The 17,389-nt window shown below is 34.7% G+C and overlaps 1 protein-coding gene across 1 annotated transcript in view; it reads left to right on the forward strand.

Moving 5' to 3' along the window:
- Positions 1-12,293, forward strand: part of LOC125077169 (protein Wnt-6) — a 40,696-nt gene extending 28,403 nt beyond the window's left edge. Inside the window, exons 3-6 of the mRNA XM_047689002.1 lie at positions 10,846-10,952; positions 11,316-11,522; positions 11,737-11,877; positions 11,973-12,293. Of these exons, the coding sequence (XP_047544958.1) occupies positions 10,846-10,952; positions 11,316-11,522; positions 11,737-11,877; positions 11,973-12,293 (776 nt within the window). The remainder of the gene's footprint in view (positions 1-10,845; positions 10,953-11,315; positions 11,523-11,736; positions 11,878-11,972) is intronic.
- The last annotated feature ends 5,096 nt before the right edge of the window (positions 12,294-17,389 follow it).

Below are 17,389 nucleotides of genomic sequence, written 5' to 3' on the forward strand. Positions count from 1 at the left end.
GTCATTATTGACTCGTCATTCGAAAGAAGAAAAGACATTTCTTAACAAATCACGACGAAACTATACTAACAGATAAAGCTTCATACTTTAAGTTATTGAGTCAGATAGGACTATGTCTATTATATAATATATTGATATATTAAGACATATATAAAGATGCAATCATTTTGATACTTGATGATATATCAAGTATCAAGCAAAACTATACAAATAGACTTTAATGAATATTAAATTAATTTATCGGTATATGTATGTATTTGATGAATATTTAGCCGTAAAGTAAATTAGATTTTTGTACGATAATATCGCGAATAATTTTCGTGATTACAAAAACTTACTTCTTATCAGATACAAAGTATCAATAATGTATTATTTTATCTGATAATCTCGCTTAATTTATTTTATTACTTTAAGTTTTATTTTTTTGTAGATTTAATGGTATGTCTGATTGGAATAGATGTAACAAATCGATTCGATTTGTTCAAGGCATTGAAGAAATATAAAGATTCAAAGTCAATGAAACGACAGATTACATTAACAATTCCCTTAGAAAAAGCATTCATGAATCACTTATAATCAGCTGGGATTACGAGGTGGTTCGAACACATGAATCTTAACCAAAAATTGTGGATTCAAAGTTTGGACCAAGTTCAAAGTAGGAAAAAAGTCAAGGCCTTGTATGAATTATGAAAGTAGAATTAAAGTATTGACTGCCTCGTAGGTCTATCAGCTAGATTTTAAGGCTGAAGATCCCGATGTCCTATAATCAAACTTAGAGTCGAGCCAATAAAAATATATTGGATTTTTATTCCAACATAGCGCAGCTGTGTTTGTGCACAAATCTCCTGCAAAATTAACTATTCTCCTCCTAACCCTTTAGGAATGAATATACATTGTATGTCCGTACGTTAGGCTGATTTGGATTTAGGCACATCATTACTGGTGACATCTTAATACGTTATCAGTTTTAAACTTCATCCTAATCCAGGATTATGTTTCGTTGAGAGATAAAATTGATTCATTAAATCTATCAATAATTTAAAGGATAATTCTTTCATTGAAAACTTGATTTGGATGAATGAGGATACGATCGTGACAACTGATCTCCAATTTACTGCTATTTAAATACGTCTTCGATATCATTCGAAAATCTATCTATCTTTTTATTCTAAACTAATCTAAAATACTAACTTTTTTATCTATTCCGTTAAATAGTTTTACCAATTTGCAAAAAAAAATATCATTCGGTAATGTGGTGGTAGGGTATTGTGCAAGCCCGGCTGGGTAGGTACCACCCACTCATCAGATATTCTACCGCCAAATAACAGTACTCTCTATTGAAAGTCTAGAAGGGTGAGTGAGCCAGTGTAATCACAGGCACAAGGGACATAACATCTTAGTTCCCGAGGTTTGTGGCGCATAGGTGATGTAAGGAATGGTTAATATTTCTTACAGCGCCTTTGTCTATGGGCGGTGGTGACCACTTACCATCAGGTGGCCCATATGCTCGCCCGCCAACCGATGCCATAAAAAAAACATGTTAAGTCATTTTAGAATAAACACGTTGCTTCTCATTTTAATACGTAGTATGTTTTCATCATCTCAATACCACGAAAGCGTCTAGGTGGGAAATATTTATACAGAAACATACCAAGTCGATTTATACCTCTATAAAATGATTACAACTAGCTTGCATCAGTTGTAGAATAAATATTTATCGTGCATAATTTATGAAGGGATATGTAATTAATACCGATCGCTAAACAAAGATGGCAGTCGCGTGGGCGGTTAATACGGGGGAGCAAAGCAACAAATTAGGTTAAAAGCCCATAAATTGATGTGAACAGCTATGGGTGGCGCACACGGCACTGAATTAGTCCCGGATTTTTATCACTTGGTGACAAGAAAAAGTAGAGTATACAGCGTGCTCCGAAAGTAAACGATATTAAATTATATTATTCCATAATATAATATTATAAAAAAAACACTAATTTTAAGAATTTAAAAATGACCTAAGTTTGATCTCGTAAACAAAACACTTTCCTCTTTAAAAATAAGTCTAATAATTGAACAATAACAAATACTTTAAAAAAAACCGCTTTATTAAGTAACGTTTATTTTTAGATTAAGATTATGTGTCTGTCTTCGTTATATATGACCGCAAACTATTTACCTTTTCCATATCTGGATTGGAACCAATTATAAACGCCATTATTGTTACTATGAATAAAATCATAATTATTTTAACGTAATGATATAAATGGTGAGACCAAGGGTGTTGTCAGAAGTTAATTTCTTGAATGTTTATATACAGTTGTCCTATGACAGTTTTAATGTGAGCTGAGATGACCCGGCGGTTAGAACGTATGGATCTTAGCCAATGCTTGGGATTTCAAACCCAGCACTGGAACAGCGTGATGGAATTACCTTCAAATTTCTCCTCAAACGTCAAACGGACAGGAGCCCAGTGGTGGCTACTTTTTGTAGGTTGTTTAATTGTCCTTAACAATTAAGGAAAACGTTCTTTTATGTGTACAAAAAACTGACTTAAGCCGATTTGTATAACGACTTTTTGCCCGCCATAAAGGTCAAATGATGCATAAAAAACGAATCATTGACAACTGATCTACATTTGAACTTTTCTTTTTCTTCGATAAAACATATTATATTATAAGGAAATTCTAATGATTTGAAAAATTTTTGGAGAGGTCCGCCATTAATTACAATCAAAATTTTTAAGGGTTCTCTAGGAAATCATCTGTCATGAAACATTACATGACATTTATGATAAAATTAAAAAAAAAAACAATTATAAATAAAATTTAAAAAAACAATAACTGCACTTAGAACGCGCTGTATCACATTAGTCATGAGAAAAAAATAATCATCGTTAATTGGTCCCTTTCATTAGTAAATCCCTGCATTCTTTACTTCGTTGTTTTTTCGGTGTCAAATCTTTATCAATGAAAAAGGATTTCATTTTTATTTAAATTACCTTATCATATACCTATACCTTCTGTCCAATGACCGGTGAGCGGTCGTGACGTAACGCTTAATGAGTTTTCTGATATATATTTATAGGAATAATACTATTTTTTTTATTTCAGATTTCTCTAAAATCTATTTTTATTAAATCCTCATTAAACACACTAAAAGTTTAAAAACCATTCAAATATATACAATATATCATGTCACTTAAAAAACTATGACATTACATTTTTCTCATGGTAAAAAAGTTAATTAAATTACATCTTATCAACGTACGATAGACAGAGTAGATAATTGAAAGAAAAACGTTAATGTTTACACACAGATCCATAAACTCATGAAAATACATAAATAAACCTTTAAAGCTCCTAGTTTCAACGGCGCAGTGACATAAAACTCGATCAAAACAAAACGACTACACTGTACCCACAATCAAAGGCAGTCGACGATATCAAATCGTAAATACCTCGACACCTTATCTGGCTAGACCGACGACGGTACCAATTCCCACTTAAACAAAACAGCCTAATTAAGCTATAAACAAACCGAAAAACACGGACTCCGAAAATATTGGGGTCTCGAACTGTATACTAATCTGAGAGAGCCATTAAGTGTCGACAGGTCGCCGAGAGGAGTCAGCGGGGACTCGTAAAGATATACCACAAGATAACCCGACTACTGCAGCATTCGGACCTCACACGTACCCGAACATCCTCACATAAATACCCACCGATGGCTTCATATCGACAAAAAACTCGGCGATAAATTTGGCGCCCCTAACACGTAAATGTTCTTAATTATAGTGTAATATCCGGGGAGTGTTTTCTTTATATCTAATCTGTTCACTCTTATGGTCGCTCCCATCCAGCCTCCATGCGGATAATGGTCGTAATTTCGACGATATCGATTATCATTTCGGGTTCAACCACTTACAATACTTAAAATTTAAGTACATCTTAATACGTTTCCAGATATGCTAATGGCAATAATCGAACTGGTGCTCGATACGTTAGGTGCTTTAAGGAATACGTTAAAATTACTACAGCTGAGCTCATCATTATTCTGTTCGGTAATTAGTATATATATATATATATATATATATATATATACATTATGTGCATGTGATTAAAACTATGTCACAATAAATAATGCTTTTATTGGATTTTTTAAATAATTTATTTTAAAATGTCTAATTTAAAAAGATTCGAAAAATCTTTATGTTTATCGTACACTGGTTGTCAGCTCCTTGGCCCATGTTGGCATACACAATAGCTCCAGTGAGTTATTTGAAAGTCAAACATCAAGCTCGAGAAGTAATCGACGTCTCAAGCACAAAATTATTGGTAGATATCTCGCAACCATCTCCAAGAGAATCCCTGAGCTTGTCTCTTCAAAGTCGAACGTCTCGTTTCATCCTCGATTCAAAAACGTATATCTATCTCACTTGCAATGAAGTGCAGGGTTATTCCACTTTTATTTTTTCCCTTTCTCGGCGACAGCCGTCTGTCCGTCACGAGTGACAGGCGCGCGCGAGCGCTCGACAATCCGCACTTGTCAATGTCGCCAGTTGCCGATGCCAAATTAAAGAAAATACCCTCACTACGCTAAAATAGTCTGCAAAACCGCAATATGTTTTTTCTTTAAACGACATTTAAGGAAATACAGTACAGGCTTTGATTACTCCTTAAAGCGTTATTAAGTTAATTGTCGTGGAAAAACATTACTGAGGTCATTTGCGGTTTTTAGGCTCGCGTTTAACATCGACAGGTGTACGCTTGTCACCGACATTCCTTTATCTTTAATAAATCTACCGACACGCGATGACTAAGATTACTTTTAAAACTAAGTGAATTAAAGCTGCTATAACATTCCAATTTATTTCATTTGGAATATTAAACAGTTTACACGGACCCAGTGATGTAATCGCCATCAATTTTCTCCATGTAAATGTGTAAGGAGCTAATTAGGCGTTAACTATGAGAACAAAAGTTAGCTGCACGAATCACTTACAACGGAGATGTACCTTCGTTGCCGTTCCTTATATTAACAGGGCTAATTATTCCCATTAAACGGGCACAATCCATTCAAATTAACCATTGGACGTACTTTGAATAAAATATTCGCGTTTTGTGCGCGGCTGAATGACGCTCGGCCCCTTCCGGTGGGTGGTTGCTGTCACAACACGCAATGCGCGTCGCGGACGCACCGCACCGCATAATGAGACGTTTACTCGCATTAGCTAAAGAAATTGACAAGTGAACAATAGCGGGTCGAGGGGAAAAAGGAACGCGAAAACTGCAGAAAGAGCCGGACAGTGTCGTATCGTATTACCCGACGTAAAATATCTGGGGGAAAGGAATGAGAAACGATCGTTCAATTTAAATACGGGTACGAGACGGGAGCGTTCGCGTGCGTTCGGTAGCGTGAGAATGCGCTTTATTCGGGCGGCGACAGCGGGTCCCGTCGGCCGAGCCTCGGCGGGACGTCGATAAATCAGGTGCACGGTCGACGGTCGTTGTGACCGCGCGACGCTCGTATATCGGCCAAAGGGGCCACAATGGCCTCGTGCTGTCACACTGACACTGACGCAATTGCTCGCATGCGCCGTCCGCCGTCACAGACAGCCAAGACAGCGTTACGAGCAGCGTCCACCCCCACTCACCCTGCGCGTATTTATTGCGCTAAATATTTGAATTAATCAGATGAGATAAAATGTTCGCGTTCGTTTAAACATTCCGATGCGGTCGCGTTGACAACTCGATGTATTGTCCTTGTATTTCTGATCCGCTTTTTAGTCGCTATCACTCCTCTTTTTATAGTGCTACATAATTGCATTCTTAAAATTTCTTCTATAATCATATAAATAGTAATTCTAAACTATGTATATAATTGAGCATAGTGTTTTTATACGGAACCTGTTTTTATCTATTTAATAATACGTGGTCACTGCTGGCACCATAAAGATAGTGAGATCGTTTTATGAGCGGGTCACGGTGCAAGCGCGGTGGTAAGGTGGCATACATGTTTATGACAGAGAGTTCGCACGACACACGATACTTGACAGCTCGGCTAGGAAACATCACATCCCATGTTTCACTCAAGTCCTAAAGGTACAGGATTGAAGACGTTACGTGCAAGAATTCGCTTTGAAACACTTGTTCGAGATATTTTATGCGTACATTGTTAACAGTTTACAATCTGATGAGGGTGTTATTTATCTCTCTTATGAATACATTTTTATAATAATGCTTAAAGACACATAATCATAATAATTGGATTATAGATAAGTTTCCAACTGGTGGTCCATTTGGTTTTTTTACTACTTTACACCAACAATAAATAATGAAAAAATTTATTATTTCTCGAACATGAATTTAATGAATCAATAATATATCAACAGCTAAAAACAATTTACCTTCAATGTAATTTATCACATAATTAAAATAAATTATCTTACACGAAATCCATTTTACAAAAAAAAAAAACCTAACACCTGCATCAGCGATACAAACCGTAACAGCAAAGGGCAGACAAGTGTCGGTAATGTCGCGACCATATCAAATCTAAAATTCCACCGGGTAGCGAGTGAACGGTTAATTTAAAGCAAGACTAAGAAAGCGATCGGTATCGGGAGCGAGTTTTAGTTCATCGGTTTCTAGCGGGCAACGAGTACGTCCGGTCGTAATGTTGTATACGCAGCTCAATACAGAGACTTTAATAGATATTATAATTAGAAATCATAAAATTGTATATGCATACATAATTCCGTTTATTTAAAGAAGCTTCTACCCATTTAGTTTTCATTAATCTGATGTTTTTCCTATAACGCCACGCTGAAGATATTTTTTTGCTAAATTTAATACCCATTCTTCAAATCAAGCAATACTATATATAAACACAGACACATGTATGGAAAATTATTTGTAAAAAAATCTTCAGAAAAAAAGAGCAGCTATCAATAAAGCAATATTTGAAAAATATTTTTTGCGCTTATTTACGCGTTTTCGGAAAATTTGGGTACGGCAACGGGCTAAACATTGAGTCACAGGAAAGAACAATTTTATTCGCTGAGATTAAAAAAGTGGAACCAACTGTCTAAAAATCGTATAAATCTTTTTTTAGCGAATAAAATCTATCCAAAGCAGATGTAAACCACACAATTAAATAGTAACATTTGCATCTATAACGCTTCATCTTCCAACTTGTACATCATTGTTATAAATAAAATTAAAATTGCAAAATTCCCAGCGATTTCACATATGGCCTGCCGTAGATGATCTCAAGTCCGTTATCAATTTGACATCCGCGGTGTTCTCACTCGCTTATATCAATATAATTTATGTCGTCAGTGCTATTGATTAATGTTGTAATTGGCTCCGATACAAAATACAATCATTAAAACATTGGAACAGTTTATTAGGGATAATTATGTGTGATTCATACACGGTGTTGTAATAAGCCTTGAAACTGTTTGATTAAAAGCTTGTTATTTTCAATAGTTCATTATTGTATAAATAATGATCGACTAGACATAATATGTGCTGAATAATACATATGATTTATATATTACACAATTACAGTTATAGGAAAAATATTAATTAAAGCAAGTTGCAATTTTAATTATTTATATAAATTGCTACTTGAAATGCAGTATCTGATTTTTGTGTTGTGTTTGTCAAACTATTATATAATATGCATTACTCATTAAAATCACCAAACTTCAAGAAATGCAAAACTGAATATGAATTACTGTAACAAAATGTTTAGCTGTTTCTCCAAAAGTGGTTATCTCCTACAGATAACGTTCGAAAGTTAAATATAAAAATTAAAACCAATCTAGTAGTTGATTATCTTTGCGATTGTTTCTTGAATTGAATGTTGAAATTGTACAAAACAAAGAAATACTATCTTATTTCTTTGTTCTTATGCCCTTGTATCTTATTCATGCGCTTCCCTCGCATTTCCTGCAAGAACCGGTCGCGGAGTTCCACCTACCGTCATCGTAGAAGGCACTTGTTTCAAAACTAGTTGTCAATTATCCAATCCAAGAAAAGAGCAAACAACATTTTCATGAGATGGCTTCTGAGCACGTGCTTCTGATTGACTGGTTGTGAATGGCGGAACAACTCTCGAGTATTTTGACACAGCAAAAACGCGCGTGCGACGCGTTATGGAAGCCATACAATCTACAAGTGTGAATCAATTTCATCCATTGGTTTTATTGATTGATTGACAATTTCGCTGAATTATTCAGTTGGACACGAATACCGACATTCCACGCGCTTGTGGTGGAGACGATAAAAACCAACGTCACGTAACCCTAAATATAAAGCTTGATGGACGTCGTGGGAGTGGCTCGATACGGGGCATATTTCGAGATTGGAGACGCTAGAAAAACGGGAACGTTTGGTGATGAGAATGTCATGTCCCTCGTTCCCAACGACATATTTGCGAGTCGGGACCGCGTTTTGCGATAATTACAGCGCATAACGCGGGAAGAGCGCGAGGAATGTTCCGCTCTGAGCTCACCGCCTCGGATTTATAATGACGGTCGAGTGTCGCGACCGCGCTGTCCTATCGACAGCGCAGCGTACAGAGGAGAAAAAGCGTGGCGTCCGTAGCATCCGCGCGGGGCGGACCTGTTCTGAAGCCGCCGCTTCTCCTCCCCCTTCAGCGACGCCATTTTTTCCCCTATGGATTGCTAAGCGACTAGCGAAATATCTCGAAATTGACATTCCTTTCATAATTCCATCCGAGACATATCCTCGCCGATGTCGGACGAAATTTAATCTGCCTGATAAAAATACTCATGAAATTCACCGACGACAACAGTGACGTGATGTAATTACCGTCTGAATTCTGAGTCGGATGGGTGTGCACTCTCGCTTTTTTGTCGCACGTCAATTATATAAATTGTTTGTGCAATAAATTTCGCTGTATCTCTTTGGACGGGTGGCGGTCTGGTCATGGTGGAATGCGACGACGATACAGCGTCGCTCCACAGTATACGGGCCCAATTAGCATGGGATCGATAGGCGCGCCCGATGCCGATCTCCTGTCAACTGCACTGCACTGCGTAAGCCTCGGTTATCTAATCTGAACTTAATGAATGCCTCGCTGCTATCACAAAAATGAGTTAAACCTTATATAAAAAATCCATGACAGGTGAATTAAAATTAATTATGATTTCCACAAATCCTTTACTTGATAGCATAATCGCTTACTAAGTTATTGATTTATATAAGTATACGATATAATGTAAATGTTTCTGTTTTGTTTGCTATTTGGAAATCAAAACAAAATCACCTAATCAGTTTAAATCTTCACTGATTATATTAATTTTCAAAATTACATTCCTTAAATTGTTCAGACATCGATACAAAGAGAAAATGAAAGTAGAATTCCTTAAAGGTAGCAATGTCTGCAATTTCCTACCCATGACTTACAAAAAGCATATTATGTAACAATTATATGACATTACTCAATTTCAACTTCCTGGTGTCGTATCAAATGAGATCCATTCATTTGCTTTATTAAGAAAGGGACCGACCTTTCGCAACTGACGAGATAATTAAATATAAACACAGATAAAGTATGATTATTTATACCAAAATATATATCCAGCGACTATAATTGCTTTTTTTTTGGTAATTTATGTAATTGTAATGAATCTGCTCACCCGCAATTAGTATCTTAATCGTATTAGCGCTTTTTATAAGCACCTCAAGGAAAACGAAATCGAAACGACATCTTCGAAATTTAAAACTACGAAACGATCTCATAAAAATATGGTAAAAACTTTAAATAATTTCCATCATCGAGCGTTAATTACGTAGTTTAATAAAATCCACAATTAATTTAGTCACGCAAGAAAAAATCTATATAACCAATCTAAACTCAAGCCATCGACATCCAATCATATGAAGTCATCGACCTAAACAGAGACCATTTAGTCGATGTCCGAAGCTCATTCAGATGGGCACAACAATTTTCACATTATTCATGCCATCTGAATATTCCAACATCAGTTTCACCCACCATTAATTGTTATAGCCAGGCCTAAGCGGACACACTGTCCTCGTGCTCAATGAACGTCGTAAAACATAGCATCGTTGGAACCGCTCTAGATGTTCTTGGTTTTACAATAATGGACCTAACATTTTAAATAATCACTTAGTTATTGGAGGTCAAAGAGTCAGTTTATGTAGAAAGTTACTTTTAATTTAACTTAAATTTATTTTTTCATAGATAAAACGCTAATGATACCTGTAAGGGACTCATAATTTTAGGCTTAGAGCTTAGAAAATAAACCGCAAATAGTTAAATTAGATAAGAAAATATATATACAATCTGGGAATACTTGGACTGTATTAAAATTATTAAAAGTTTAAATAAATTAAAAAATAAGTGAAATAACAAACCCATATTGGTTCCTAGAAATACTTTGCATTCTTAACGTCAGTGTATCACGTCAGCATGTTTTATGGATGCAGCCTTCGATTCGTGAAGCCCATCGTTGTTTATTACAGCGGCCGTGTGAATATTGATTTTTAGGTCAACAGCTTAACTCTGTATTGTATCGGTGCTTTATGCTTCAGGATTTTATTTCTCTTTAAGCCCTAGAACATAGCTGTGACGAATCGGCAGCAGAAGTGTTCATAGTACTCTAAAGAGTCGTTACATAATTTTTGTTAGGCTTACTGCATTTAAAATGTATATTTCATTTGAATTATGTAGATGATATGAAATTTAAAACGTGTAAATTTATTTATATATTAAATGATTTTATAGTAAATACTTAAAATAAACGAATAAAATAAGTTTAATTGTCTGTTATATCTCCTGAAATTGTTTCAGATACAAGAGAAACTGGGTTTGTGAATGCCATCACTGCAGCCGGCGTTACGTATGCTATCACAAGAGCATGTACTGCGGGATCGCTTTTGGAATGCTCTTGTCAAAAGGTTAGTTAACTGTGCTGGTTAACTTTTAGTAAATGGTCTGCTGGGCAAAGACCCGTTTGGTGTTTAATCAACATTTGGTAGTAATATGAACTAATTTTACAAATATATTCCCTGAAGATTATTTTCTTTTATAACCGAGCTTGGGATTAATTATTATTATAAAACCTAATTAAACAAGGGTAAACTCATTTATATATAATATCTATAAAGGTTATATTTGCGTTTGAACCAACTATACTTTGTTAAGATCTCTGTGCTATATTCAGTAGTCCATCTACGCATAATACTTAAATAAGGTATAAAATTCTGGAAATCCTAATGAACATTTAACGTTTATTATTCCCTCCTTTTGTATTTTTTTAGGAAGTTCCGAAACCTCGTCGTGGGAGAGTAGCTCAAATGCCACAGCCCCCATCTCCGGCGCAGACTGACAGGTGGCAATGGGGTGGCTGTAGTGACAATGTTCGCTTCGGCTTGCAAAAGTCAAGAGAGTTCATGGACAGCCGATATAGAAAAAAAAGTGACATAAAAACTCTAATCAAACTCCACAATCATAACGCTGGGAGGTTGGTTAGTAAGATTTTTCTATATAAATGTCTAAACCGTTTTAGTATAATATTATCGCCCATAATTAATAATAAACATTATTATGTAACTTTAGGAAAATATTATGTTTGAAAATGTATGAAATCTGCCTTTGTTGATCTAATTGTATAGTATACAAACAACATCTTTAACTTTTATTATGTGTCATAAAATATTAATTATCATTATTTTGCTCCAGGCAATAAAAAATAATATGAAAGTGGAATGCAAATGTCACGGATTATCCGGTTCTTGTACTCTTCGAACTTGCTGGTGGAGGATGCCTGCTTTCAGAGAAGTGGGTGACCGGTTGCGAGACAGATTCGAAGGGGCTGCTAAGGTATACATTATTTTATATTACAGTTGCATCATATAAGGTGAAAATAATTTTCTCCACGTGCGGATAGTATTCTTGAACTGGTCGTTTTTTTATAGGTTATCTCAAGCAACGACGGCGATAGCTTTATGCCAGAAAGCCCTAACATAAAGAGACCAGGCAAGAAGGATATCATATATTCAGAAGAATCGCCGGATTTTTGTTCGGCAAATATGAAGACTGGATCTCTCGGCACCGAAGGACGTCAGTGTAATATAAGTTCTGCAGGAACTGACAGCTGTGATCAACTCTGTTGCAGAAGAGGTTACGTACAAACGACTATAAGGGAGGCTGAAAACTGCAATTGTCAGTTCAAATGGTGCTGCGAAGTCATTTGTGAAACATGCTATGTTAAGCGAGACATACAAACATGCCTTTAATGTGATAGATAAGAATAACAATTATATTAAATATAAAATAAACTAATTTTAAGTAAAACATTTGATATTTTTATTTATCTATTTTTTTTCATGAAAATATGTTTCATTGCTTTCGTAACCAGTTTCATAACCTGATTCATTTAATATTTGCTCTTTATTACTGAATTTATGAGATTAAAATATAATAACTTTATTTTGTGGCGAGTTATCGGGTAAAGGTTTTTCCTCTGATAAAAGTATAAATCTGTTTGGGTTTTTCCTCAATTCTACATTAAAACTGTAATTATTATGATTTTTGTCAAAATTAATTTAAGCTTATCACATCCTCTTAGTTTTTTTGGAGTATCCTTTCGTATTACATAATAATATAGCATATACATTTTCTTTACATCTGTGGTAGACAATCCAATCCCTTTTTCATGAAACTAATCTTGAAATAATGTTAAGATGGTATTTAAGGACCCATAGACAGACTTGAGTAGAAAAAAAAACAGATAGTATTTAATTGAAATTGAGTGATTACCTTACCGGTACATGGTATAATTATCGTTTCACACCCATCAGATGTATACTGATGAGAACTGCTATGCCCAGCACTATTGAAAACATATTAATATTCGTAGCCAATAACCATTTATCATCTTTTAATTTATCAAAAAGGTAAAATGTCTATCTGGTATCTGGAAAAAATAAATTATATTGCTCAAACTATATGTATATAGATTTATTTTATTCAATCGGAATCCTAGGACGTTCTACGTCTAAAGACCAGCTCATATGGTCTTAAAATTCCGTAGACGACGATGACGAAGACGACGTGGCAAGTGGATATGTGGGACTCATCTGCTCTGTGTGCCAGAATAACCACCTAATACAAAAGCGTTACTCACTCTGTCTCTTCGTGGGCCATCACTGGGTCGCTTGCGCATACTACCGTGAAGAGCTGACCGAAGACCGAAATCCTGAGTTTAAGTCCGGGTCACGCGAATAAAATGTTATTGCGTTTTCTGCCGTGAAATTCTCAGTGGCAACTCAAAATTGGCAGTAGCAATAAGTTCAGCACCAACATGGTTTTTTTCTAAATAAACCTCAGGCCTCACACATGGCATTCATTCGCTTCATCCTGTACCAGTATTAAGAATTTATTTTTGTTTTTTATTTGAAACATAGAACATGCGTTTTGTTACTAGGTATGTCACATGTTTAACAGTTTTACACAACTTACGTTAAATATTTTTGAGTCTGAGATCTCTTACATGAAAACCAACAAATAAGTAAAATCAGTGTTGAATATTAAACTTCGGAAGGCTATGAACTGAGTTACGACAGAATTTTCATGATTTCTTTTAAGTTACTTACGTGAGAAAACTTGAATGTGTCGAATAAAATTATGCAAAAAACACATTTTTTCAGAAAGGCTTCTGTGCACAGTACGTCTATTACTTTTATACAAAACTAGCGAAATACCTCGGCTTCGCATGGGTGCAATTTAGACGGTACATGTGTATTCGTATATATATGTATTATGTATATGTGAATTGGATAATTATTTCCAGAAATGACCTTAAAATTATTAAAATACCAAACAATTTTTTTTTTATTTTTCTCTTAGGATCGCTTAAGACTTCAAAATCCAGTCTGAAGGAAATATGTAGCCCGTTGTAAATCAACATTTAATTTTATAAATTCAAGTACATTAAGCTATCTCAGTTTCATTTAAAATAAGTAGGCGGATTGGCCAATGCACCACCTGATGTAAAGTGGTCATCACCGTTCATAAATCTGGCACTGAAAGAAAAATTAACCAGCAAAGATTATGCCAACTACAACCACTGAGGACATATACTTCAAATCAAATCAAATCAAGTTTATTCAAGTAAACTTCACAATGAAGCGTTTTTGAATCGTCAATTTTAAAATACTACCACCGTTTCGGAAAGCAGCCTCCAGCAAGAAGAAACGGCAAGAAACTCGCATAGTTGCTCTTTTCAAATAAACAGATTTACAAAGTTGTTTTTTTACAATAATTAGTGTCTTGTGATGGAAACCGAGCCTAAGTGCAGGCGTTTTTTTCTAAAAAGTACTCTTTTAATGAATAATAAGACTTATTTATTAATTTAGTCTTAAGCCGGAACCTGAACCCATTAATACTAAGTATTGCGATTGCGATGCGTTGGTAGTATCTTCCCGGCCGGGCTTGCAAAGCCTTACCACCAAGTAATAAAAACTATAAAATTCAGAAATAATGGTAGATCTATCTATCTATCTATTAGTTTAGTCAGTCATTTTTGGTGTTTATTAATGTAACTTAGTCTCGCAAAGATATATGAAAAATAAACTTTACTTAACTTAATAAACTAAACTTAATAATATATGTAGGTAAGTATGTCTGTTTTGTCCGTTGGTATTTCACGCACCCCCCTGGCTTGGGGAATGGCGATGGCAGTTCCTAGGGCCGTGCCCTATCTACTGCGGTGTCCTGTTCGCCGTCCGTTACTACGGACGGGTCGTTGGGGTTGGGTAATTTCAGTGGAAGTACCCTCGTGGCGTGTGCAGCAGACATCTCTTGGTCCTCCGTACATTTTCAGAGCGATCAAGCTCACCGGATGAGACCCCATAAGGGGAGGTCCAGCGAACGACCTGCTCTGTGAATGTCTGTGCACGACAGATGTCGTGGTACAGAAGGAGGGTTCGGAGACATCTTGCTGCTGCCTCTGTTTTGTACAGATATTTGTTTCCGACAATAGCTTCGTTAAAAACAAATTAATAAATTTTTAACGCTATGGTTACATATATCATTTTCTTATAAGAAAACTTTTTTTTAAATATATTTCAAGCTGATCATCTTTTCAAGAAATTTTACCCACTGATTAAGCGTTGAGCTAATGAACGAAGTGGGTACGACAACACCCCAAGGGTGGTCTCTGGGACTTTCATGTCGCTAGGCGGGCCGAATACCGTTTTACTATTGAGTCGTCTTATATATATAATATAAAAATCATACATTCTAAATTCAAAATACAGCGACGAAAATACTATTAAATAATATGTATAAACTTAGTACGTGTTCACAGGCTTTTGGAGTTACCAATATATTACAATAAATTGACATAACATCGTGTGACAAATCTCTAAGCGTTTCTGTTACGATTCTTAGTCTTAAAAACGTATAAATAATTCAATAAAATATAGTACTAAAATTTCAATTTGCCTTGTTCAAAATTTAACCAAATAGTTGTTATTTTGAAAACAAATAGTTTTTATTGCAATATTTTCATTGGTCTGTATTGCGAGATGTACCCTCATATTTATCTTATTAGCGTTTAGCTGAATTGTTATACTAGTTGTCTCATAGTTGGCTCATATTATTATATTTAGACATAAAAAGCCTATGTCCTTTCTTGTAATTTAAACTTGCTTCATAACAAATCTCATCAAATTCGGCTCAGTGGTTTGGCCTTAAAAGAGCAACAGACAGACAGCTACTTTCGTATTTATAATATTAGTACAGATATAGTGACGTTCTTCAAATAAATTAATTACTCATTAATAATAATGTTTAATTTCAAAAGAATTAGTTTACTCACTACATACTATTTCAATGATTCCAAACTTTTCTTATAATAATAACATAATTTATTATCTAAAAATCACATAACGTGGCATTGTTGTGAAAATAAAACATTAGCCGTTAAAATCTGAACTAAGCATTAATTTAAAATTTGTTACATGACTGAAACATGACATGACAATACATATTGTTCTTGATTCTTTACGTTACGTTATTTTATTATGCTAAAAACTTTACTATTATTACTTTTTTCGTAAAATCGTACTTCGTTTTGTAAATATTTCTACAAGAATAAATATTACTTTTTAATAAATATACTTATACATTTCTTTTATCACTCACTGACTTATTGTCTAACAGTATACACGCGAACTATCGATGTTTATAAATATCAAGTTCGTTTATATCGGTATGTGTGTCTGAGTGTATATTTATATTAATTTATTTTCAAGAGAGTTAATTAAGACAACAACCTCCTTTTGAAAAGCAAAATACGTTTGCGTGAAAAATTATTTACGCTATTTCAGTTCCGAACATGCCATTCGTATCTCTTATGACATATTTCTCAGTTCATAAACATAAATTTTCCCCAGCGCGATACTCGTGGGAACGAGCCTGGGGCACTGTCGACCACCAACACCGATCGACTTTTCACTTTCGACATATACGTCCAAGCTAAAATCAACTCTATTACATAAATATAAAATATCATTTACGACTAACGATCTATCCTTTGTTAGAAAATAAAGCCGTTTCAGAAAATTGCGCGCCATCCAAGTCCCTACGGTTGCGTTCACAATAAAACAAAATGGCGGAGATATGACAGTTCGCATCGCGTTTTGAAATACATTCGCATAAATATTGAAATGGTAACATCATCGTATATCGATTCCGACGTCGATGGTTGTTATTAAGCAAACCCCCTGTATCAGATCGCCAATAATCATTTGATTTGTTATCTTGCATTTAATGGTTACCAGAATAAACATGTTCTTGCCTAAATATTTTATAACAATGGTTAAATAAATATTATGCTATATATATGTATAAAAAAAAATATTAAATTGTGTAAGAATTAGGCTGTTTAATACAAACTATTTTAATAGTTCCAAACTTGTCTTATAATAAATCAATTTGACATTGTCATGAGAATATATCAGCTGTTTAAATCTTAACTAAACATTCATTTAAAATTTGTTTCATGACTGAAACATGACATGATAATGTGTTTATTGACTATTTTTATAAATAAAATAGATATTTTCTGCACGATCGATCCAACAAATTTAATTCAATATTACATTGTACATGTTAGTTATTTCTGTAGTTTAAGGTAACGTAATATTTATATTGAGTTAATTCTGCATTTATTTTAATTTATATGTTTTCTTAATAAGGTTGGAAATCATTATGAGGATTTTAAATTTTGAGAATAATACCATAACTAGATGTGTTATTTTCCTGAACCACTTACAAGTCTTTAAGCCACGATATCCTTCAGCGGCCAGGCCTTTAATATAGGCCA

Source organism: Vanessa atalanta, chromosome 3 (genome assembly GCF_905147765.1).
Source record: "Vanessa atalanta chromosome 3, ilVanAtal1.2, whole genome shotgun sequence".
NCBI classification, from domain to species: Eukaryota; Metazoa; Arthropoda; class Insecta; order Lepidoptera; family Nymphalidae; genus Vanessa; species Vanessa atalanta.